This window comes from Salvelinus namaycush, chromosome 4 (assembly GCF_016432855.1).
Source record: "Salvelinus namaycush isolate Seneca chromosome 4, SaNama_1.0, whole genome shotgun sequence".
In the NCBI taxonomy this organism is placed as follows: Eukaryota; Metazoa; Chordata; class Actinopteri; order Salmoniformes; family Salmonidae; genus Salvelinus; species Salvelinus namaycush.
Window position 1 is genome coordinate 16531061 of NC_052310.1, and position 21768 is coordinate 16552828.

Consider the following 21768-nt stretch of genomic DNA (forward strand, 5'->3'; position numbering starts at 1 on the left):
CTAAAAAATGAGGAACACTATATCTTCTACCAATCAAATGATAAAGCCATTTGAGTAACTGCATCAAACATCTTTCTCGCTAATTTGAAAAGCTGTTCTTATCTCATGCAGTTACTAGAACTAGTACAATCACAAGCAGAGACACAGTATGCTCTGTGTTACTAGTTTACTGTCTGTGACGAGAGTGATATTAAACGTTCTATGCCAGATGACAAATAACCACTCTCAATGGCCTGCTTGCTACCAGTAAAACTCTGTAGCCTTCGTTAGTATTTGAGGGCCTAACGTTTGTATGGTTGTCCTTGTACTGTACTGCAGTCTGCAACAGCACATTCCATCCATTTATTACTGCGTACTTACATTATGCAAGACATTATGACTGTCCATAAATGGTAGCCGTTGCTGCCATCAATGTATTTCTTCTATCAGAAGAGGCCTACTCATCTATCAGTGGGGTGTATATGACAGACATTTGTTTACACGCCAAGTAATGCTTCTCAAAGTACAAGGCTCAGGTGCAGAAGACTCCTCAAGTATAAGACAATAAAAAAATGAATTATAGTACACATCTTGATGTATTAACACAAATGTGTAATCAAACACTGCTACAGGCACACACAAACAAACACTATTCTGAAATGTTTTTATTTTAAGTTGCCTGATGAATTTTGAAAAAAATTGCAACATATTCCATACTTCTCAAATCGAGGGGTTTGTGTTGCTAATCCAGATTTGCTGGGGAGAGAGGCTTGTGCGCTGTTGTGGACAGGTGTTGTCCTAATTGAGGAAAAAAAATGAACACATTTATGATTCCAACAGAATCCATATTGACATCCTCTGCATAGCTCTTGTTGTTCAGACCAGTCTCTCTGCAAAGTACTGGCCGAGCAGAGACGAGTGATTGTAGAGTTGTAGAATTCAAGGGCTCAGTAGCATGCATGTGTGTGATTGGCAGTAGGGTGCAGCACAGTGGAAACTCTTACAAAGAACAAGCAAAGCATATAGAATGATTCCTTCCTGAGACATCGATATGTGTTTGTGTACAGTGATGAATGTTTGAGCGAGCTGCGTGTGAGAATCAAAAACTAGGCTCAGTGGTGATGTTGGGCTTCTATGAAGAATCACAGGTGGTATTGCTTTGAGGCAAAGGTCAAAGGTCCCGTTTCCCAAAACGGGGTCACATTCATTAGTGCACACTGCAAAACATTTTACAAGGGGGGGGGGGGTAGACTCTCCCTGTGTCAATCACTTATTTTTTTTATTTTTCACGCCTAATGAATACAACCCAGGTTGTTGGTGTATTCGTGAGAGCATAGTCAACAAGGCCAACTTCCTTCACCATCAATAGGGGACACTAGATCACTCAAGTTACCCTCCCCCACATATCATTTTTTAGATTCTTATAGGAATCACTTGTCTTGAAAATACAGTGTACTGTACTCCATCCTTCACATTGTAATCCATTTGGGAACCATGCTGTGTCTAGTCTCTGTGCCTAGCTGGATGAACCCAGCACCTGGCTCTCAACCCTCCAACTCCCCAAATCCACATCTTTCTTCAGCTACCAATCACCAAAAAGCCCCAATATGAGTGCTTTGGTTTTCTTTTTCGTATTCATGGGAATCTATGTTGTAATTTAAGGGGTGAGAGTGAACTAAATTGTGGCTGCCGTTAAGAACAATAGTGATTTCTATGGACATGTCCCTCCTTCAGGAAAATGTGCTTAAAATATATTTTTCTTCAAACATAAACATACGAACAAAACACGTAAAAGGTATCCGTAGTTTTTTTTTTTTTTTTTAAGAAATGAATACAGCTTATATACATGAACTCAAAGGCTACTTAAAATACACCTTAACTTCATTCATTTGATTTCTTGAAGGACCTGTGACCATATCATACATCCAAGCTCATACAATCATTTTTTCCAATTCTCTTTGCAGCAGAAAAGAAAAAGGAGAGAAAAAGCAAACCCAACCTGGAATAGTTTGATATTTATCGCAACTCTATTCTGTGCACATTTGCGTGTGTATGTCTTTAAATTGAAAAAGTAAATTTTAACTTCTTTACTTTTGTTAATTAAAACATCATCAGTATGTGATAAAACAATGGAACAATTAAAACACACAAAAAAGTTGTTTTTCTTCTCAACCTGTTATTCCATCAAGAAGAATTCAATCACAACAGTTTCTTACTTTTCTATATATATATTTTGTACGAAATCTGTTTTTCAAAGATGGAAAAGGAGAACGACCCAGTCTTTTTGTGGGGTCTTCTTCGACAAGTCCATGCCTGCAGTCCGCCTTGGAGAAACGAGAAAAGTGTCTGGTGTTAGTCTGTCTGCTTGTCCTGTCCGTTTGTCTGTCTGTCTCCCCCTTTCCCGCCAGCCCCTCTGAGTGGACCAGTGTCCACAGCTCTGACTGCTCCTTTCGATTCCTTCCCTCAGTCTTTCAGGTGGAGAGAGAGAGAGAGAGGGAAGGGTGAGGTGAGCGATGGAGGAGATATCAGCAGTGTTCCAGAAAACGGAGAAATCACACCACCGCCCGTCCGCCATTTTCCAGACAGTGTCTTTGAGGGGGTGGAGCAGGAGAGGGTGTATCGCACATAGGGAGGAACACTCAAGAACACGCCAGTCTCTGTGTCCATTGAGGACTCCCCAACCACAGGGAGAAAGAGGGGGATGAAAGAAAAAGAGGGCTGCTTGCTACGGTGACTGCGTGGTGGGGCTGGGGCTGCTTTGGGCGGAACTTGGGGATAGGCTGGGGCTGCAGCTGCCTGGGAGGGCCCCACTGGTCCGGGAGCCTGTGGCCCCACTCTCCAGACCCTCAGAATTCTCCAGCATCTCCTGGATGAGAGGGGGCATGGAGCCCGGGATCTCCATCTTCAGGGTGATGACACGCTCGGCTCCTGAGGAGGGGAGGACCAAGATATGGTGTTAGTATGTCCTCAGTTGTGGACATTCAACCCCTTTATATGAATGAGTCACATTTGACTTGGATCTAAATTACAAATGTATACCTTTACAATTGAGTTTAAACCTTTATGGACGTTGCAAAGTAAGTACCTTAAACGGTACACTATGCAGAAATTGCGCCGCCATTTCCTGGTTGCTAAAATTTAAATAGTTTGCCTAATTTCAGTTTGTGACAAAACAAGTAAGTATAGTGTAGAGAATTATTGTACCATCTAAACCGCTGTGAAATATTTTCCATAACCAAAAATATTGTATTCTCAGCTGGTTTACAAAACAAAGTAAAAGACGCAAAAACAAAACTTAAGAATGGGAAGCATATAATAGCACACATAGAACAGATCTATGCTTCTTAGACTTGCTTTCAATAAAAATTACAGATCTATAAATCCCATTTCTATGTTAATTTGGTCAAGTCGCCCAAAAAGTTGAATATTGCAGATTTAACTACTATATATAGTAGACCATTAGAATACAAGGCTAATTGAAACAGAAGTACAGTATATGGCTAATCCACAGCTGTGTGTATTTTATTTGTGTATTCTTTATTTAACGTTTAAACAGTGGGGTCATCATTGAAACCAGGGTCTCATTCTCAAGGGAGCCCTGTGAACATTAACACATAATTCAATACAACATAAAGCAAAATAGCAACATCAATACAACAAGATTAATCAAAACAAACTACTACCGTATCTCCCTCAAAATGGATATAAACTGTCCAAGGGAGACAAGCGAGTCCAGCTTCAATGCTGCCTGAAGGCTATTCCACAAGATAGACATAAAAATTAAAAGCATTTTTCCCCAGCTCAGTGGAGACCCGCGGTACCTCCAGAACCAGCCAGTCCAGAGAACGGCTCTGAAAATTGCTGGACTTCCAATTAATACGTGAGCTGAGTAAGTGGGGGAGTCTCTGAAGAAACACTTCATATACAAAGTGGGCCCTTCTGGTAGTCAGAGGCTCCCAGCCAACAGAACTATACAAAATGCAGTGATGTGTAAGAAAATTGTCCCTAGTGATAAAACAGTGTTGAGTGATAGACAGTCTGAAGGTTTTAAAACAGAGGCTGCCGCATGCATGTAGATTATATTACAATAATAAAGTACTGGGAGAAGCATTCTTTGAACAATCTTCCTTCTACTTTTCAAAGTGAAGCAGGATTTATTTCTATAAAAGAAACCCATCTTAATTCTCAGCTCTTTTGTCCTTTTTTCAATGTGTGTTTTAAAAGAGAGTATCATCACGTGCAAATACGCAGATCCTCAGGGTCAATATTACAAGACCTAGAGAACATCAATTTGGTTGTTATTGGCATTAGGCACTAGTTTAAAGATCAGTAAGTGATTTTTGAATTGAGTCAAAAACATGTTGAAGGTCATGAAAGGTCTGCTGTACTGAGGGGGCACAGGAGTAAATAACAGTAATAACTGTACCATCCGCATAGAGAGGAACGCTACAGGTTTCATATAAATAGTGAAGAGAACAGGGCCCCAAAAAGCGACCCCTGCTGCACACCTTTCGTAATACTGAGGAAACTACATTTGTGTCCTGTCCGTTATCGATAATTCTTGAACCAATCGCAAGATGCCGGATCTAGGCCTATTTCAAACAACCTTTGAACGAGAAAGAAATGGTCAACGGTGTAGACGGATGTCTCGGACTGCCTATCACCTTTGGCACTGATGCTCCTCAGGTCGGTGATCTTCATCAGCATCTTGGGAAACATGTGTGGTTTGTGAGGCCTCCTCTTCCTCACGTAGATCTTCAAAGCCTCCAGTAGGGGCTCCTGTAGTACGTCCACCTTGTCTGCCTGTTCCAGGTCCTGCCGATCTACACACAGCCACAAACACAATACAGGGGTGTGTTCAGTGAGTTGAAATGTAATAAATAGAGCTCATGCTAAACTGTATTCTACATGACAGGCCATCATATTTGCACCACATTAGCTACATTATCTGAACGTTCTTTAACGCTGCAGTGAGTGCGCACCCTCCTGAACGTTCTCCAGGTGGGTCAACGCTGAGAATTTCTAAGTACACATTGTTATATGTTTACTATTAATCAGTAGATGGTGCTCAAGACACAGCACTAGTCTACATTTCTATACTGACCAAAAATGTCAAAGATTTTACTTTAGTTATAGTTCATATGAGGAAATCCGTCAATTGAAATCAATTAGGCCCTCATCTATGGATTTCACATGATTGGGAATACAGATATGCATCTGTATTTTATGTGCATTCAAATTGCCATCATTCAAATTGCCATCGATAAAATGCAATTGTGCTCGTTGTCCATGGTTTATGCCTGCCTATTTCATGCCTGCCCACCATGGGGCACTTCTGTTCACAATGTTAACATCAGCAAACCGCTCGCCCTCAGAACGCCATACAAGTGGTCTGCGGTTGTGAGGCTGGTTGGACGTACTGCCAAATTCTCTAAAACGACGTTGGAGGCGGATTATGGTAGAGAAATTAACATTAAATCATCTGGCAACAGCTATGGTGGACATTCCTGCAGTCAGCATGCCAATTGCACGCTCCCTCAAAATTTGAGAGATCTGTGGCATTGTGTTGTGTGACAAAAAAGGCCTTTTATTGTCCCCAGCACAAGGTGCACCTGTGTAATGATCATGCCGTTTAATCAGCTTCTCAATATGCCACACCTATCAGGTGGATGAATTATCTTGGCAAAGGAGAAATGCTCACTAGCAGGGATATAAACAAATTTGTGCACAACATTTTTGATGAATAAGCTTTGTGTGTGTATGGAACATTTCTGGTATCTTTTATTTCAGCTCATGAAACATGAGACCAACCGTTTACATGTTGCGTTTATATTTTTGTTCAGTATAGTTTTGAGCCTGTCCAATATGTGAATGCTGGAATACGGTACAGTGACAGTTGCCTATAATGAGAAGTGATGTGACCAGCTCTATTTGTTTGAGACAGCGACACCTTCACAGCCACATGAAGACGAGGCAGATTAACCTCTACCCGGGCACAATGTCATTATCAACTTCAATCACAGTGTGTATGGGTGCGTCTGTATATGCAGTAGCATTGGTTAAATCCAAACAGCCGCAGTACCTCCACACAGCAGACAGATGGCGCTGAGCAGCCCCGTCTCGGCGTCGTCCATCTCCAGGGGGAGGAGCTGGTTGGCGAAGGCGAACACCAGGTCGGTGAGCGGTCCGAAGCCGGCATTGTGCATCTGGGTCCGGTTTAGTGTCAGGCCGTCCGAGAACGTCATGGTGTCCTGCTCCGGTGTGTAGCGCGTGCAGATCCGCAGAATCTGAGGGAGTAGAGCGCAGGATTGGTTGAGCATGCCAGAAATAAAATACATAGGCCAATCATGCAATAGCACGGGGTATGAATCGATAAGTAGCTGTAGTACCTTCAATAATCCTATGAACAGATCTTATCAGGTCACCACTCACTAATCCCAGGCCTGAAAAAACTAGACTGTGTGCAGGTTTTTACACCACCCCAGCACTCATACATCCGTTTCAACTGATCAAGTTCCTACTTATAAAGGTGATTTGTTGGTGATATGGTGTTTTAGTGCTGGAACAAACGCCTGTACTCCCTCTCAGATGGACCAGGACCAGGGTTGGTTAATCGACCAACTCTGATCATGAAGAGCGATCCGAGAGGGTGTGTTAGCATTTGTTCCAGACAACCATTAGTAGACCTAACCAAAAGCGATCCCCTTACCAGTATGTCCAGACAGGCGGCCTTGAGCAGGGTGATCTGGTCAGCGATGGTGAGCGTGGTGAAGCCGGGCAGCTGCTTGGCAAACTCCACCGTCTTGATGATACACTTGGTGGACAGCTCGCTGAATTTGTCCCACAGGTTCACGTCCAAAGCCACACGCCGCTCCGAGCTGTTACTCTGTGAATGAGAGAGAGACTAGTAAGAGTTTGATGGCTAACCTGTTTTTATTGGATGAAGATGGTTTTACATTGAAGCAGTGGCGCAACTTTCACTGGGGACGGGGGGTCACATTCTGAGTAAATTAAGTAAATTAACTTCGATTGCTTTTGCCAGTTGATGTACAGAGAACGAGAGCTGGCCAAAATTGGCGTTTTATGTGCAATGTGAGTTTTTATTACAGTCAGTATAGCAATGTAATCTTATTGATTTGTCAGTTTCCCGAGATAATTCCTTACTTTTCACACTGACACAGTAATAAACAGCTCTACAGGCTTCACTGTCATGGTGCACCGTCAGTACACAACACTATGATCATCATGTCTTAGCAGGATCAGATGGTGACAGGTGTCCCAGCAGGGTCAGACAGCCAGGGAAGACCAGTCTACGGAGTTGTGGTGAATTTTGCAGTATATTAACAATATCAGTAATTGATACAAAGTTCCATCTTGAGTTGATGGGTAGACCTACAGTAGCTACAGGACAGCAGATTAAAGCTACCGTCTGGGATCTGGGAATAATGGGCATTTCAATTATTGAACCATATAATGAATAAATAAATGTACACCAAGGTAATTCTTTGTCATGCCTCATTTTAGGAGGATCAGCTGGTGACGGATCTCAGCATGGTCAGGCAGCCAGGAAAGACCAGTTTGTGATGGAGCTCAGGTGAATTTTTGCAGATACAATACTTTATTTTCTCTGTGCAGCAAACACTGAACAAGCCAGATGCCTCAAAATATTTCAATTGTACTTTCATACATTTCATACTGAACAAAAATATAAACACAACATGTAAAGTGTTTCATGAGCTGAAATAAAATATGTATAATGTATGTGTAGCTTTGCGCTTATTTTTTGTATTATTTTTAACCTTTATTCCCAAACCTAAAGATTGGGGGGAAAGTGTGTTGGTTATTGACTAGGCTGGTGGGGTCGGGCATGTAGACGGATCGGGCTGGCTGGGTGGTCTGGCTGAAATTTGATAGAGGATTTCTTAACAAACACAATCAAAAGTCCTTTATTTTTGAGTTGTTAAGTTGTTAATTTGTTAGGCTATTGGTTAAAGGTGCAACAATATTGATTATTGAATTAGCTTTGATCTTGTTCAGTCTTATCACTTAAACATATTTAACAATGATCTCTTAACTAGCTAGATGACTGGGACATTTTTGCTTATTTTTTTGTTCTAAATAAAGACGGCTAGAAAGTCCATGGGTCATATTGGATTGTGTAGAAATGCAGGAAATTAGCTTAGATGCCCCAAAAAAATTTGGGGGGAGGGAGGGAATCCCCAGATCCTCTGCCAGATTATGCCCCCCCACTTCTAAAAACAAAGTTGCGCCCCTGCATTCAAGACTCCACACAGACAACATGAATGACACAATAAATCAAATGAACGTACTCTGTGGCTATGAGAATCACAGGTAGCAGCACCAACAAGGTTCTGAAGCTATACTTAAACAACACTTTGAAGAATCATTCAGTTAAAATACCAACCACAACAGATGAGCGAATGCCCTGTCCTGGTTTATCTGTGAGATTTTACATACAGAAACACACACACACCTCTGTCTCTAAGTATTGTGGTGCTCACCGTAGTGTATTTGCCCAGCTGGCAGAGGGAAGGGAAGGTCTCCTTATGCGCCTTGCTGACCCTGTTGATCATCTGCTCCGTCTCAGTGCTCAGCACGTAGCTCTCAGTACACTCCGGCTTCTTCTCATCCTTCTTCTTCTTGTTCCGGTCGTTCCTCACCGCTGACGGGAGAGAGAAGGAAGAGAAGCAGGGTTTAGGAACAGGGAGGCCATTTAGCAGTGGAATGTCTAAAAGGTGTGTTAAAAAGAAGGGGGCTTCTGAGGTAAATTTGGTATGTCTCGGTTTCAGTTGGTTGGTTTACAAACAGTCTAGGAAGGATACTGCATTTCCTGCCTAAACTAGAAAGTAATTGTGATATCAAAGACAGAAATAAAACCAAAATGAAATGGCAAGACCATCGGTGAAATTAAACTGCGGGTAAAGCACCCAGGATTTCACTTGTGGTGGGGGAACAAATTGTATTTGAACAGTATTTAAATTGTGGCGGTATCTAGACCGAAACTAAGAGGGGATTGAGATATAAAATAGAGGTAGCAAAAGGACAAGAGCAGTAGGTGGTGTAGGTAGGCTAGCTAGCAGGACAGATACCCGATAGAAGAGGATGATTAAGTGGCAGTAGGAAAACAACAAGCTCCGAGGGCCTCTGTAGCTAAGAAGCCAGCAGAACACATTCCAGCTCTGATCCCATCCGGGAAGATAAACGACCATGAGAGGTAGGCCCAGGGGGGACAGAGATATTACTGAGGAAATAATCCAAAAGGAAAGCCTGAGAAATGCCATTCCCTGTGGCGCTCCGACCGCTGCTGTGAATGTAGCTACACTCACTCCCGAAATGACAAATACACCAGCCGCTGCTGTGTTTAGCATTGGAAAGCCATTAGGGTATATTCAGCTCTCCCCCTCCCTCCCCTCACCCACCCTGGGGTGTATAGGTCTGACGAGGGGAGGCTGGTTAGGTGATAAATAGCGTTGGCGGATAAGGTCGTTCATAATGCTGACACATTGCTACTGCTTTCATTAGAGGCCCTGGCTAATCTAATAACATAATATGACAAATATCCAGGCGGTAATGGTTATAAGGGCTCGACTGAGCCCCCGCTCCCACTAGCTGCACAACCCCCTCTAGCATTCGCTCTCATGCACTCTTTCTATCTCCATCACTGTTGCGCATTCCTCTCTTCTCCCTCTCTTTAATCCTCAATAGCTAGCTTATTTCCCTCTTTGTCGCTCCAAGCTTAACTTGTCCTCTGATAGGTCTTCCCTGGGTTTGTTGTTTTCCACTTCTCCCCCTTTCCCCAGACCACAGCTCGAGTCCCAGCGCAGACCCAGTGGTCCCAGACCTCGACCCAGAGGTTACCCTTAGGCACAGATCCTGGATCAGTTCCCCTGTCCAAATCCTAACCATTATAGGGGTACACAAAACTCATCACAGGTTACTGTCTGTCTAGGGCCAGAAAGGGATGCACCGTACAGGGACAACATTCATTAAATCAGTCCACAGACAGGGCTCTCTCCCTGGGATAACTTCCGGTGAGACGGGGGGGATCCAGGTCTGATACTCACACACTATACAACAGCAGATCATGCATTTGCTAGGTAAGCGCACCCTCACATCACTCAGACCCAAGGGACTTCAGATGAAAATGTGACTTTTGGAAAAATTTGGCACAATTACAGAGATATTGATTAATGTGCGTCACTAACAAATAAAAAGCAAGCAAGTAAAGTAAAGCACTTTCTTACATCTATACATTGCCAACAGCTATTTCTCCTTGCCACAAAGTCCATCCACCTTTAAAGGAGATGACAGGTGAGAAGCGCTGAGAATGATGTGTGCGCGCGCGCGCGTTCTCCCGTACCTGTCAAAGCGACTTAGCGCCCCCCCCCAGCCGCCATTACGGCGCCCGTTGGAGACGTTAAATGAATTCCCTAAATAAAAGTGGAGCATCCTTAACGCAGAGACATTACCCGTGCTGACAAATTGACACCGCAATCAAAAGCTGCACAACACAATTGAACGCAGTCATTAAAGAACTATTAGCCGGGACTCGCGATCAGTCACGGAGAATTGCTGTGTGCAATAACTGGAGGGCGATCCATAGCAGGGCTAGCGAGGGGGAGAAGAAATACAGCCCACAGCATTATTTTGTGTGTGTGTGTGTGTGTGTGTGTGTGTGTGTAAATCATGGGAATGTGTCTACATGAATGCTTTGTTTGAATATGAATGTGTTTGAGCTATGAAGGATTCTTTCTAGCATTCTTAAAATGGTACGACCGTGTGGAATTGGGTTTCCCACTGATATGAAACACATTCTAGCAGTCTATTCATTGTAGCGTACAGTATTGTATTGGGTATGCTAGAAGCAATACACATACTCCCATCAATCAATCACTTGTACTCATAGTGGATTTCATAATATAAAAGGCTACGTTTGACAATGTGTCTGCGTGCGTGTGTATGAATGTGTGGGTGCGTGCACATGTGTGTGTGTGTCTGTGTGTATGAGAAAGAGAGAGAGGGCCAGCTAGCTGACAGACAGGGATAATTTGAAGGAGGAAAATTAAACCCATGACAGGTCGTCCATCACACAGATTAAATTCAATGGAAAGATAAAAATGTCAATGTTCCCCTGCTTCTCCTGCCTGCCTCTCTCTCGCTGCTCTGTTTTGGCCAGACAATGATGAAACTTATTCTCCCTCTATCCTCTCCTCCCCTCCTCCTCCTCCTCCGTTCATACATGCAGGAGATGCTAGGGCACTGCACGGGAGACGAAAACAGGTGATGAGGGATGGATGGATGGAGGGAAAGAGTGGACGGAGGAATGGGGTTGGGAAGGAGGGGGGGTGACTGCTTACCCGGGGGAGCTGCCCTGTCCGCCCCTGGCGCCCCAGTCTGTCCCCTCCCGGTCTCCAAGGGTGGGGGCGGCGGCTGGGGGCCCAACGCCATCCCGCCTTTGGAGCTGGAGCGAGGAGCTGAGGCGACAAGGAGGGGCACAGTTTTACCCCCTCGACAGGGCACACACTAACTAACACAGGGCTCCCCCGTAGTACAGTACAGCCACACACATACCCTACCGCAGTAATTACAGCGGGGAACGTTTACGCATGTACAATGAAATGGACACACAAAAAAACTATAACTTGAATAGGCATATTCTCTGTCGTACACAGAATGTATTCTGAACACACGTTCACCAGAAGACATCATACAAACCAAATTCAAAACCACACAACTTCATGACATGGATCAAGTCTACATTCTACACGCATACAGTAGTCACCAGCAGAGTTTTAACGGCACGCCTAAGGAAACAAACATAGTCAACATTGATATTGTAAAAGAGCATTTCCCCCAAAAACTCCAGGCCAGCCCTGCCTTTCCTCGACATCACTGACTCCTCTTCTCAGGCTGTCCCTGGTAACCCCCATCTCTCCCCTCCTTCTCTTTCACTCTCTGTCCCCCTCTCTGCCTCGGCATGGTCACCTGGCACTGGTCCTGACGGTGTTGGAGCTGTCGAGCAGACGCAAGGTCACCGAGACGTCCCCTAGCAGAGCGGCCGGCACTCCCAGCCTCCTCGGTAGCTCCCCGCAGGCCCCCAGATGGCCAGCCCCCCCCGACGGAGCCCCGCAACACAACCAAAGTCATCGGCCAGGACACAGGGACACACGGAGAAAGACATCTCAACACCCTCACATAACCCAATCAGTACACACACACAGAATAAATAGAGGGAGTATGGCAGAGTAAAGGCGTCCGTCCGCATGCTTCCCAGACGAAACAGTTCGGAAGAGTTTGTGCATATAGTATGACGACATTTTTGTTCGTTTTGGACTCTGGTGAGGTTTTTAAAATCGGCTGTTCAGGAACCCAACATTTTTTCTCGAGGAAAGCCGAAGTCCGGAGCCAAAGTCTATACCCGTTAGTCGGTGATTGGTCAACAGTAGGGATTCTTCAATAAAGTCTGTTGTCATTCAATGAGAGACGAAATACTGCACCAAACATCTTAGTTAGCTGTAAAATTGCGTGACTAAGATCTCCTCTGCAAAAACGTTCAAATTGATGAAAGATTTCTTGAGTTATCTCAGATTAATTCTGACTATTGTGAGGAAGTGTATACTGGCTACTGTGTCTCAAAATGGACAATATGTACAGTATTGTCGCTTTTTTCTTGTTTTTCAAGCGAAGGCTGAAGGGAGCATGCAAGCACACTCTTTCGGTTCACCTAGCTGAGTTCAGCATGCTGACGCCTTAAGAGTGAACCTATATGGCTACTTTTAGAACTTGAGATAGAAGTTGGCCCTTAACCATTAGGGAGATGAACAGAAGAAACATCTCACCCTGTATCAGTTGTTAGGTTCCACTTCTACCTATCCTGTCTATTTTCCTTCAGCCATGCAGTACCGACTTCAAGCCACAAGATGGCAGTGCCATCTCAAACTATCTCCTGTCTGTCCCTGTGGTGGGTGTTGCAGAGCCGGCCTGCTGTAATCCTCATAATCATGATTAATGGGCCCATTCAGAGGTAAGGAGCGCTGAGGATAACTTACTTTACAGTAGGCCTCAGACGGCCAGCCGCATGGGAAACTCGCAGAGCGCTTACAGTACCATGAAGAGGGTAAATACCATAGTAGAGAGACGACAGAGAGAGGGAGGAGTGTGCCCGCCTGTGTGTGTGTGTGAGTCAGTATATTTACAATGCATACAGTGTGGACCTGTGTGTGTGTGTGTGTGTGTGTGTGTGTGTGTGTGCGCGTCTCACCTCCACCAATTAGCTAATCTGGTCTGACAGTGTGTGTGTGTGTGTGTGTGTGAGGGGAGGGAGTGTGTTCACACAGCCCCAGGGATGCACTGATCAGAGGCGACGCCTGCTCATTCACTCTCTGCAGGTGCTAACATATTCATCACAGAGGTCCACTAAGACTCACTATGCTTTGTATACTATACTATGTTTGCCAATGACCATCTGGATGATCCAGAGGAGGAATAGGAGAAGGTCATGTGGTCTGATGAGACAAAAATAGAGCTTTTTGGTCTAAACTCCACTTGCCGTGTTTGGAGGAAGAAGAAGGATGAGTACAACCCCAAGAACCCCATCCCAACCGTGAAGCATGGAGGTGGAAACATCATTCTTTGGGGATTCTTTTCTGCAAAGGGGACAGGACGACTGCACCGTATTGAGGGGAGGATGGATGGGGCCATGTATCGCGAGATCTTGGCCAACAACCTCCTTCCCTCAGTAAGAGCATTGAAGATGGGTCGTGGCTGGGTCTTCCAGCATGACAACGACCCGAAACACACAGCCAGGGCAACTAAGGAGTGGCTCCGTAAGAAGCATCTCAAGGTCCTGGAGTGGCCTAGCCAGTCTCCAGACCTGAACCCAATAGAAAATCTTTGGAGGGAGCTGAAAGTCCGTATTGCCCAGCGACAGCCCCGAAACCTGAAGGATCTGGAGAAGGTCTGTATGGAGGAGTGGGCCAAAATCCCTGTTGCAGTGTGTGCAAACCTGGTCAAGAACTACAGGAAACATATGATCTCTGTAATTGCAAACAAAGGTTTCTGTACCAAATATTAAGTTCTGCTTTTCTGATGTATCAAATACTTATGTCATGCAATAAAATGCAAATTAATTACTTAAAAATCATACAATGTGATTTTCTGGATTTTTGTTTTAGTTTTTGTCTCTCACAGTTGAAGTGTACCTATGATAAAAATTACAGACCTCTACATGCTTTGTAAGTTGGAAAACCTGCAAAATCGGCAGTGTATCAAATACTTGTTCTCCCCACTGTATACGCGCACACACACACACAGTTCTGAGGCTCTATGATAGAGAATGATGATTGTGATCAGAGTTTTTGTTGTGTAAAATAGGCTCGACTGGACAGTGTAGCGTACTTCAGTGACGCATGATATCCCATCAATCGGAACTCAATCAAATACCCAGACATTTCATCCCAGATGGCAGTCGAACGGAAATTAACGGATTGTCCTGATTGTCAGTGCATAGTTTAGATAACGACATGGCCTCTGTGGTTGACGTCCTGACCGGGAGGTGTAGCGTATAGTGTATTGAGGTTAGGGTTGGCAGGGTGGTGTAGTTTAGCAGTGCTACTCACACTCCTTGGACATGCCCACTTCCAGGCATTTCTGCAGCCGGCAGTACTGGCAGCGGTTCCTGGTGACCTTGTTGATGATGCAGTTCTTCTCCCGGTGACACGTGTACACCATGTTCTTCTGGATGCTCCTCCGAAAGAAGCCCTGGAGGACGGAGGAATGAAGACAGAGAGCGAGGAGAAGAGAGAGAGAGATATTGTCAGTGAGCGTGAGGAGATTCAAGAACCTATAGACAGTCCCAGAGTGTTCCATAAGGTCCACAGTGCGTTACCTAAACACTACGCTCTTGAAAGTCGTAGCAATGAATAATCTGCAGGAGAAATATTAACTCCTGTTGCCATCTCATGAGATCACCCACGTACCTTGGTAATAGCCCATTAGGACATTGAGAGATGCTTTTAGGACTTTAAGTAAGTCAAAACGGTTCGGGGATATGAAACGCAGAGGCCAATGGGCCTCTAGCTATTTTCCATGACCTACTTTATATATTTAAAATGGCCCAGCAAAAAGAAATTCTGGGTCGGGGCCAACTGAAAATCATTACAGAGAGAGAACATGGGTTTAAAATGCTTTACAAGCACTCTCAGAACCAAAACAAAACCACTCGCCGCGGATCATTTTGTTTCAGCGGATATCTGAAACAAAATGAAAGGACAGGAGGAGGGTGTCAGATAAACAAAAATGGCCAAACCATGCGTCTCAAAGCTCCAAAACCCTAAAAATCTTAACAAAAGCTCACAAACGGTACATCTACCCCCTTTGTGTATTCTGGCAAGGCAGATTGTGTTTGATACTGATGGCATCGTCTACACTATGTGAATGTTATAACTCTTCTATTTATTTTCATTAGTCACTCAATGGGTTAATCACTGGCAACATTGACGGGCGGATGGAGCGACGGTGGGTCATAGGTTATATTGAATCACGGAGGAAAGGGGGTGGGTCATGTTGAATCACGGAGGAAAGGGGGTGGGTCAATGTGTATCACGGAGGAAAGGGGGTGGGTCATGTTTGGGTGGGGCCGGCTGGCAGGGGAGCGCCACAATTCCAGGAGATTAGCTCTCTGGCCGACAGATAGACGAAAACCCACAATTTGTCCTTCCCGGATCATCGGCTATCCTTTGCTCTCCTCGTCCTACCCCTCCTGAGAGGAGAGACGGCAGGCTGATAGGTGGGGAGGGATCCTATTTGAAGGTGAGCGAGACGAGGAACAGTATTATTACAGTCTACTGTAGGCTATATATGTGTGTTTGATCAATCGATTAAAGTGCTATTGCGTAAACGTGGCACAACTGTAAGGGACGGCAGCAACCAGAGGCCATCTCAGTCTACGGACTGGATCCCCTTTGAAAACCTGTGGTTTGAACTGAAGATGGCAGTCCCATAAGTGCAGACGAAGGATATCATTGTTCTGGAAAGACTCTGTATGGAGGAATGGTCTAAGATCCCTCCCAATGTGTTCTCCAATCTCATAAAACATTCTAGTAAAAGGCTCAGTGCCGTTATCCTCGTGAGATATTGAAAGGTATTGAAAACAGGGGGGCCAATAATTGACCCATATCTTTGAGAGAAAATCTGTTTTACTTGGAAAACAAAATCTCTTTCTATGAGCAATTGTATTAGTATAAAATAATATTATTAGATTTTTGGGGGGGAGCATACAATATAGCTCAGTATTTATATTATTTTGCTCACATTTATGCCAATAATTTTGGACCTGACTAACTGATGTTGTGCATTTGTGTGTGGTAACGGTTGATTGCGTGGGAAAGATCTGAAACTTCACAGCAAAAAATACTTGTAGTTCACAAACTGTGCCTCGAGTAAAGCCAGCCTCCCCAGCCTCCCACTGAGTGTGCAGGTGTCCTCATGCGACCATCTGAAAATGCCCAGAGATTCTGCCTCTCCTGCTCGGCGACTACGTCTGTGACAGGCACATTACTAAAGAAGTGACTAACAAGGACAGCCAAAAACACCGCAACATCAGAGAGACGAGCAATGTTGGGGGGGGGGGGTTAAGATGCTAGTCTCTTTCGCATCAAAGAAAATAAAAAGAGAGGGTTCATGCTGTGCCCCGATGCCTCGGAGGCAAAAACATAAATATGAAGAGAGCATGCAAATGTTATGTTAAAGTGTTTATATCTGGGAGAAAGAGAGGGAACATGAGAGAGTTCTCCACTTCAACAACAAACAAATGAGCCATCTCTAAGTAGCTTGTTCCGACCATATCCCTCAACGCCACCCCCCCCAGGGTTGGGCTTTGTAGCTGGGCTAGTTAAGGCGATGCTAAAATGCTAACCCTCAACTTACCCCAGTCTCCGATGACTGGCCATATATACATGACTATGCCTGTAGGGTTGAATTATTGAGAATGCCAAGCTTACTCACCTCCTATGGTGAACAGGACAGAGGGGAGGCGAATGCTGAATTTGTGTAAGTTCTGCTGGGGGGGGCGGTGACTAGCAGCTGGTGCTGGGGTAGCTACCACCCGGCAGGGATGTACACACGCACGCACACGCACAGCACCCAGTGAGTTTTAGCCAGTTTGTTTCTTATATAGCCAACATGAAGTCATGGTCCTGCTTTCATATCGACTCAGACTGCACGCACACACTCACTCTACATCTCTCCATCAATAGCTAGTATTCAGTCATTAGCATATTTAAAATCAGGGACTATTAGACAACAAGGAGTAGAGTGAAGTTAAGAGACATTAAAAGATATTGAGGACGTGCAACAGGCAACTCCGGCAAGTGGTGCATTTCTGCCCTCATAAAAGGGCAGGTTAAGGATTTATTTTCCTTGTTCACTTTTTCTAAGTCTCTATTAGAGGGCAGGTTAAGTTCCATTGAAGGCGGCGAGATCTTGCTGTGTTAAAACCGGACTCTGTGGGCTCCAGAAGCTCCACTCATCTCTTTGTTCTCCCCTTTCGGTCACCTCTACTCTCCTCCTCTCCGGTCCTTATGTCCCCGTCTTTCTAATCTCTCCTCCTCGCCCTGTTTCCTAATCCCCCTTTTCTCATCTCCACTGTGGATGCCGTGACCCGTCTTCCTTTGAGTGTCAACTGGGCTCCTTCCTGCAGCACCTCTATCCCTCCCTCCCTCCGTCCCCCGCCCCAGGCCAGGTGTTCTCTTCCCTGGGCCCAGCCATGTGAGGCAGACCTAATGGTCACCTGTCACCACCGCAGCCAGTCATCCAGCCTCCCTCTCTGCCTGCCAGTCTTAGACCATCGCCCTGCCCTCAACCCCTCAAACACCATCCCCTTAAACCCCCACCCCTCGACCTCCATGCATTACAGATGAACAGCGAGTCTCCCAGCGCACCACTGATTACACAAGCTTACACAACCCCACATGCCGGTCTTATGAAACACTGTACTGCAGATAAGGCGGCCAGATACCACTTCAGAAGGCAGACGGTTGCCTTATTACAGGACATTGTGGAAGTCAGTGTACCTGCTGCTTTCATAACACGTCTCACATAACCACATGAAAAGGCTTGCGAGGCCTGATCAATGGAGAGCTCGGGAGTGAAGGGCACATATGATATTCGAGGACGTGCTGGAGATGGCTTATGACACATGCATGGAGAGTGGGGATGACAAGTGTACGTGTTGACTCTTGCTGAATGAGGGTGCAGCTCTTCTGCACCCGGCCGGAGCACCCGCTTTCGATAATGATTTCATTTGGAGTTGGAACGACACAGCAGATCCACACTCTCCAACTAAAGCCACTAATGGAAGACGTTTTTTTACATATAGTTTATGAGAACTGTATAGCGCAATATTTTTGAAGCATAGCCCACATCTGGCAGTCCCATCACATATAGATAATGTATAGGGCGGCAGGTAGCCTAGTGGTTAAGACTGTCGGGCCAGTAACCGAAAGGTCGCTGGTTTGAAACCCCGCTTCGACTAGGTGAAAAATCTGTCGCTGTGCCCTTAAGCAAGGCAGTTGCTTAAGGGCAGTTGGGCAGTTGCTGCTTAAGGGCAGCAAGGCAGTTGCTGATGACATAGATGTCGATTAAGGCAGCCCCTCTCACCACTCTGATTGAGAGGGGTTGGGTTAAATGCGGAAGACACATTTCGGTTGAGCAACTGATTAGGTATATTCCCTAGATATAGGAGGTTAGAATAAGCAATGACATAAGCGATGGTCCAGTCCACTATTTTTAGTCCACCCCCCAACCGGTCTATGTATATTCTGAACTTTGGATAAAGTTAATTGGAAATGCTAGGCATAGCATGCGTTCAAATGTTCAGGGGTGCCACAGGGTGATGACCCCTGGGACTGGTTACTCCCATTCCAAACCAGGACAAGCAGGATATGTGTTAGAAATATCAACATGGGCACCCCTATATGCATTCAGAACATTGGGCCAGCCCACCACTTACAGAACATCCCCCAGAATCAATGTACAATTTGCTCCTTGGATCAAATAGAAAGAAATATAGCATATAATGAAATATAGCATAGAATAGAGTATAGAATATCGTGTATGGATATAAGGTTAGGTGGTGTGTCTCACCTTGCAGCCTTCACAGGCGCTGACTCCATAGTGGTATCCTGAGGACTTGTCTTGGCACACGAAGCAGGGCTTGTAGACCCGCGGGGGAGGAGGGGGCGACGGCGGGCTCGGCACTATCTCCTCTGAGCTGGTACTCTGCGTCTCTATAGCTGTGGGAGAGAGAAGAGGGGGAGATGCTTAGTACATACTACTTAACACACACACACACAGTCAACATAGACACACACTTCCTAACAACACATTCAGCGACAGAAACGACAAGGACAATATCTTTTATAGGCCACTATCGTATCCACTATCGACAAGAAAGACTGGGTATTGTCGAGAGAGTCTCTCTCTCTCTGAGCGCTTGGCAAGAAACAGGCCTACACGGTGAATCAAAGCAAGGCTTGAGCCGAAGAGAAAAGCAGGCCATCCTTGTTTACCGGTAACCTTGGGGGGGGTTCCACATATCAATCGAGACAATGTTAACAGCGGAGATCACATAAGGATGTCCTGAATGGCTGTATAGAGGAACTGGCTCACCCATCAGGGAAGGAACTCGACAGATAACAGTATTCTCTCTAGGCTGTGTGTGAATGAATGGTGCTTCTAGCGAGGAATAATGTTCTGCTGGACTAGCGTCCATTACGCTCCGTTGTATAAGATATACGAGTCCTGGTGTATATGGTCACCAAGGGTGTGTAGGTCTAATGAAATCGAGCGGTATCATCGTGTTTTCACAGAGAGAAAAGGTGACAAAAGCTAAGGTCAAGTTGGACATTGAGAACCAGACACCCCAAGGCTGTCCACACAGTCATCCTTTCTCTTCCTCTAATTCTCCCCCCCCCCCCTCTCTCTCTCTCTGAGTCACAAAACAAACAGGGCTTAAGACGCTGAAGACGGGCGAATTAACGAAGATAATTAGTCGGGAGCCCTTGATATGAGACCTAAGATGATTATTCTTGAGATAGACAGGCTATAAAGGGATCAGGTGAGCAGCAGCACTCAGCAGTTCATCCAAGGCCATGGTAGAATGTAGTTCTTTTTTGTTTTATTTAACTAATTTAACTAGTATATGGCAGGCCTCTGGGAGGGTGGGTAGAGAAATGCTGTTGTTGGGTTGAAGTAACAGGCATGGTGGACTATGCCCTTAATATCCTCTGTGTGTTTCACAAAACCACTGTAATCACACACACACACACACACCAGTCATACACTGTAGCACACACAGACACACACAAACAGATTGAGAAATTGTGACGTCTCGGTCTCGGAGCTGCCCAGAGGCCCGGGCGGCACTCGTGTGTAAATAAACAAACTAGATTTAACACAAGGCTCACGGGTTCACCAGGCTTGCAGTACAGCTGGGAACAGACTCCACGTGACGCAGCAGACAGCCGTTCTGGATGGAAACACCACTGTCTCGCGCCCCGACGCAAACACACTTATGTCCATCATCCACATAATCTCCCTCTCTTCACTCACAGCTCTCTTTGTAATGTGTCTGTTCATGTTTCTGCAGTTTGCATGGTCCCGAAAAACTCTTGGGAAGAGTACATTCAGACAACAAAAATGCACCAGGCTGATGCACACCAATATGCTCACGCTCACCGCTGGAAAAACATAAAATAAATGTTAAAACCAACCCCAAATTATCCTGATATCTCCCTTTTCACAAGGCAAACATACAGTATATCCACGAGGTTCAGATATCCTGATAGCAGTAACGCAGTTAACTGTAAAGACAACACCAATGAAGCTCATATTGAAGGGACCAACTGCAACACTAATCAGACCCAGGATATAAAGACAATCTCACTCAAAACCGGAAGAATTATTATTATAATACACTGCTCAAAAAAATAAAGGGAACACTTAAACAACACAATGTAACTCCAAGTCAATCACACTTCTGTGAAATCAAACTGTCCACTTAGGAAGCAACACTGATTGACAATAAATTTCACATGCTGTTGTGCAAATGGAATAGACAAAAGGTGGAAATTATAGGCAATTAGTAAGACACCCCCAAAAAAAGGAATGGTTCTGCAGGTGGTGACCACACACCACTTCTCAGTTGCTATGCTTCCTGGCTGATGTTTTGGTCACTTTTGAATGCTGGCGGTGCTTTCACTCTAGTGGTAGCATGAGACGGAGTCTACAACCCACACAAGTGGCTCAGGTAGTGCAGTTCATCCAGGATGGCACATCAATGCGAGCTGTGGCAAAAAGGTTTGTTGTGTCTGTCAGTGTAGTGTCCAGAGCATGGAGGCGCTACCAGGAGACAGGCCAGTACATCAGGAGACGTGGAGGAGGCCGTAGGAGGGCAACAACCCAGCAGCAGGACCGCTACCTCCGCCTTTGTGCAAGGAGGTGCACTGCCAGAGCCCTGCAAAATGACCTCCAGCAGGCCACAAATGTGCATGTGTCTGCTCAAACGGTCAGAAACAGACTCCATGAGGGTGGTATGAGGGCCCGACGTCCACAGGTGGGGGTTGTGCTTACAGCCCAGCACCGTGTAGGACGTTTGTCTATTCCATTTGCACAACAGCATGTGAAATTTATTGTCAATCAGTGTTGCTTCCTAAGTGGACAGTTTGATTTCACAGAAGTGTGATTGACTTGGAGTTACATTGTGTTGTT

General features: G+C 45.2%; 1 protein-coding gene across 2 annotated transcripts in view; it reads right to left on the bottom strand.

The window, feature by feature from the left end:
• Window positions 1-629: 629 nt before the first annotated feature.
• Window positions 630-21768, bottom strand: part of raraa (retinoic acid receptor, alpha a) — a 58547-nt gene continuing 37408 nt past the window's right edge. For both annotated transcript variants that reach the window (XM_038991295.1, XM_038991294.1), the window contains 7 exons: window positions 19144-19292; window positions 14619-14760; window positions 8502-8662; window positions 6689-6865; window positions 6062-6266; window positions 4644-4802; window positions 630-2907 (listed from right to left, as the gene is read on the bottom strand). In XM_038991295.1, the coding sequence (XP_038847223.1) occupies window positions 2705-2907; window positions 4644-4802; window positions 6062-6266; window positions 6689-6865; window positions 8502-8662; window positions 14619-14760; window positions 19144-19292 (1196 nt within the window). In that variant the 3' untranslated portion in view covers window positions 630-2704. The remainder of the gene's footprint in view (window positions 2908-4643; window positions 4803-6061; window positions 6267-6688; window positions 6866-8501; window positions 8663-14618; window positions 14761-19143; window positions 19293-21768) is intronic.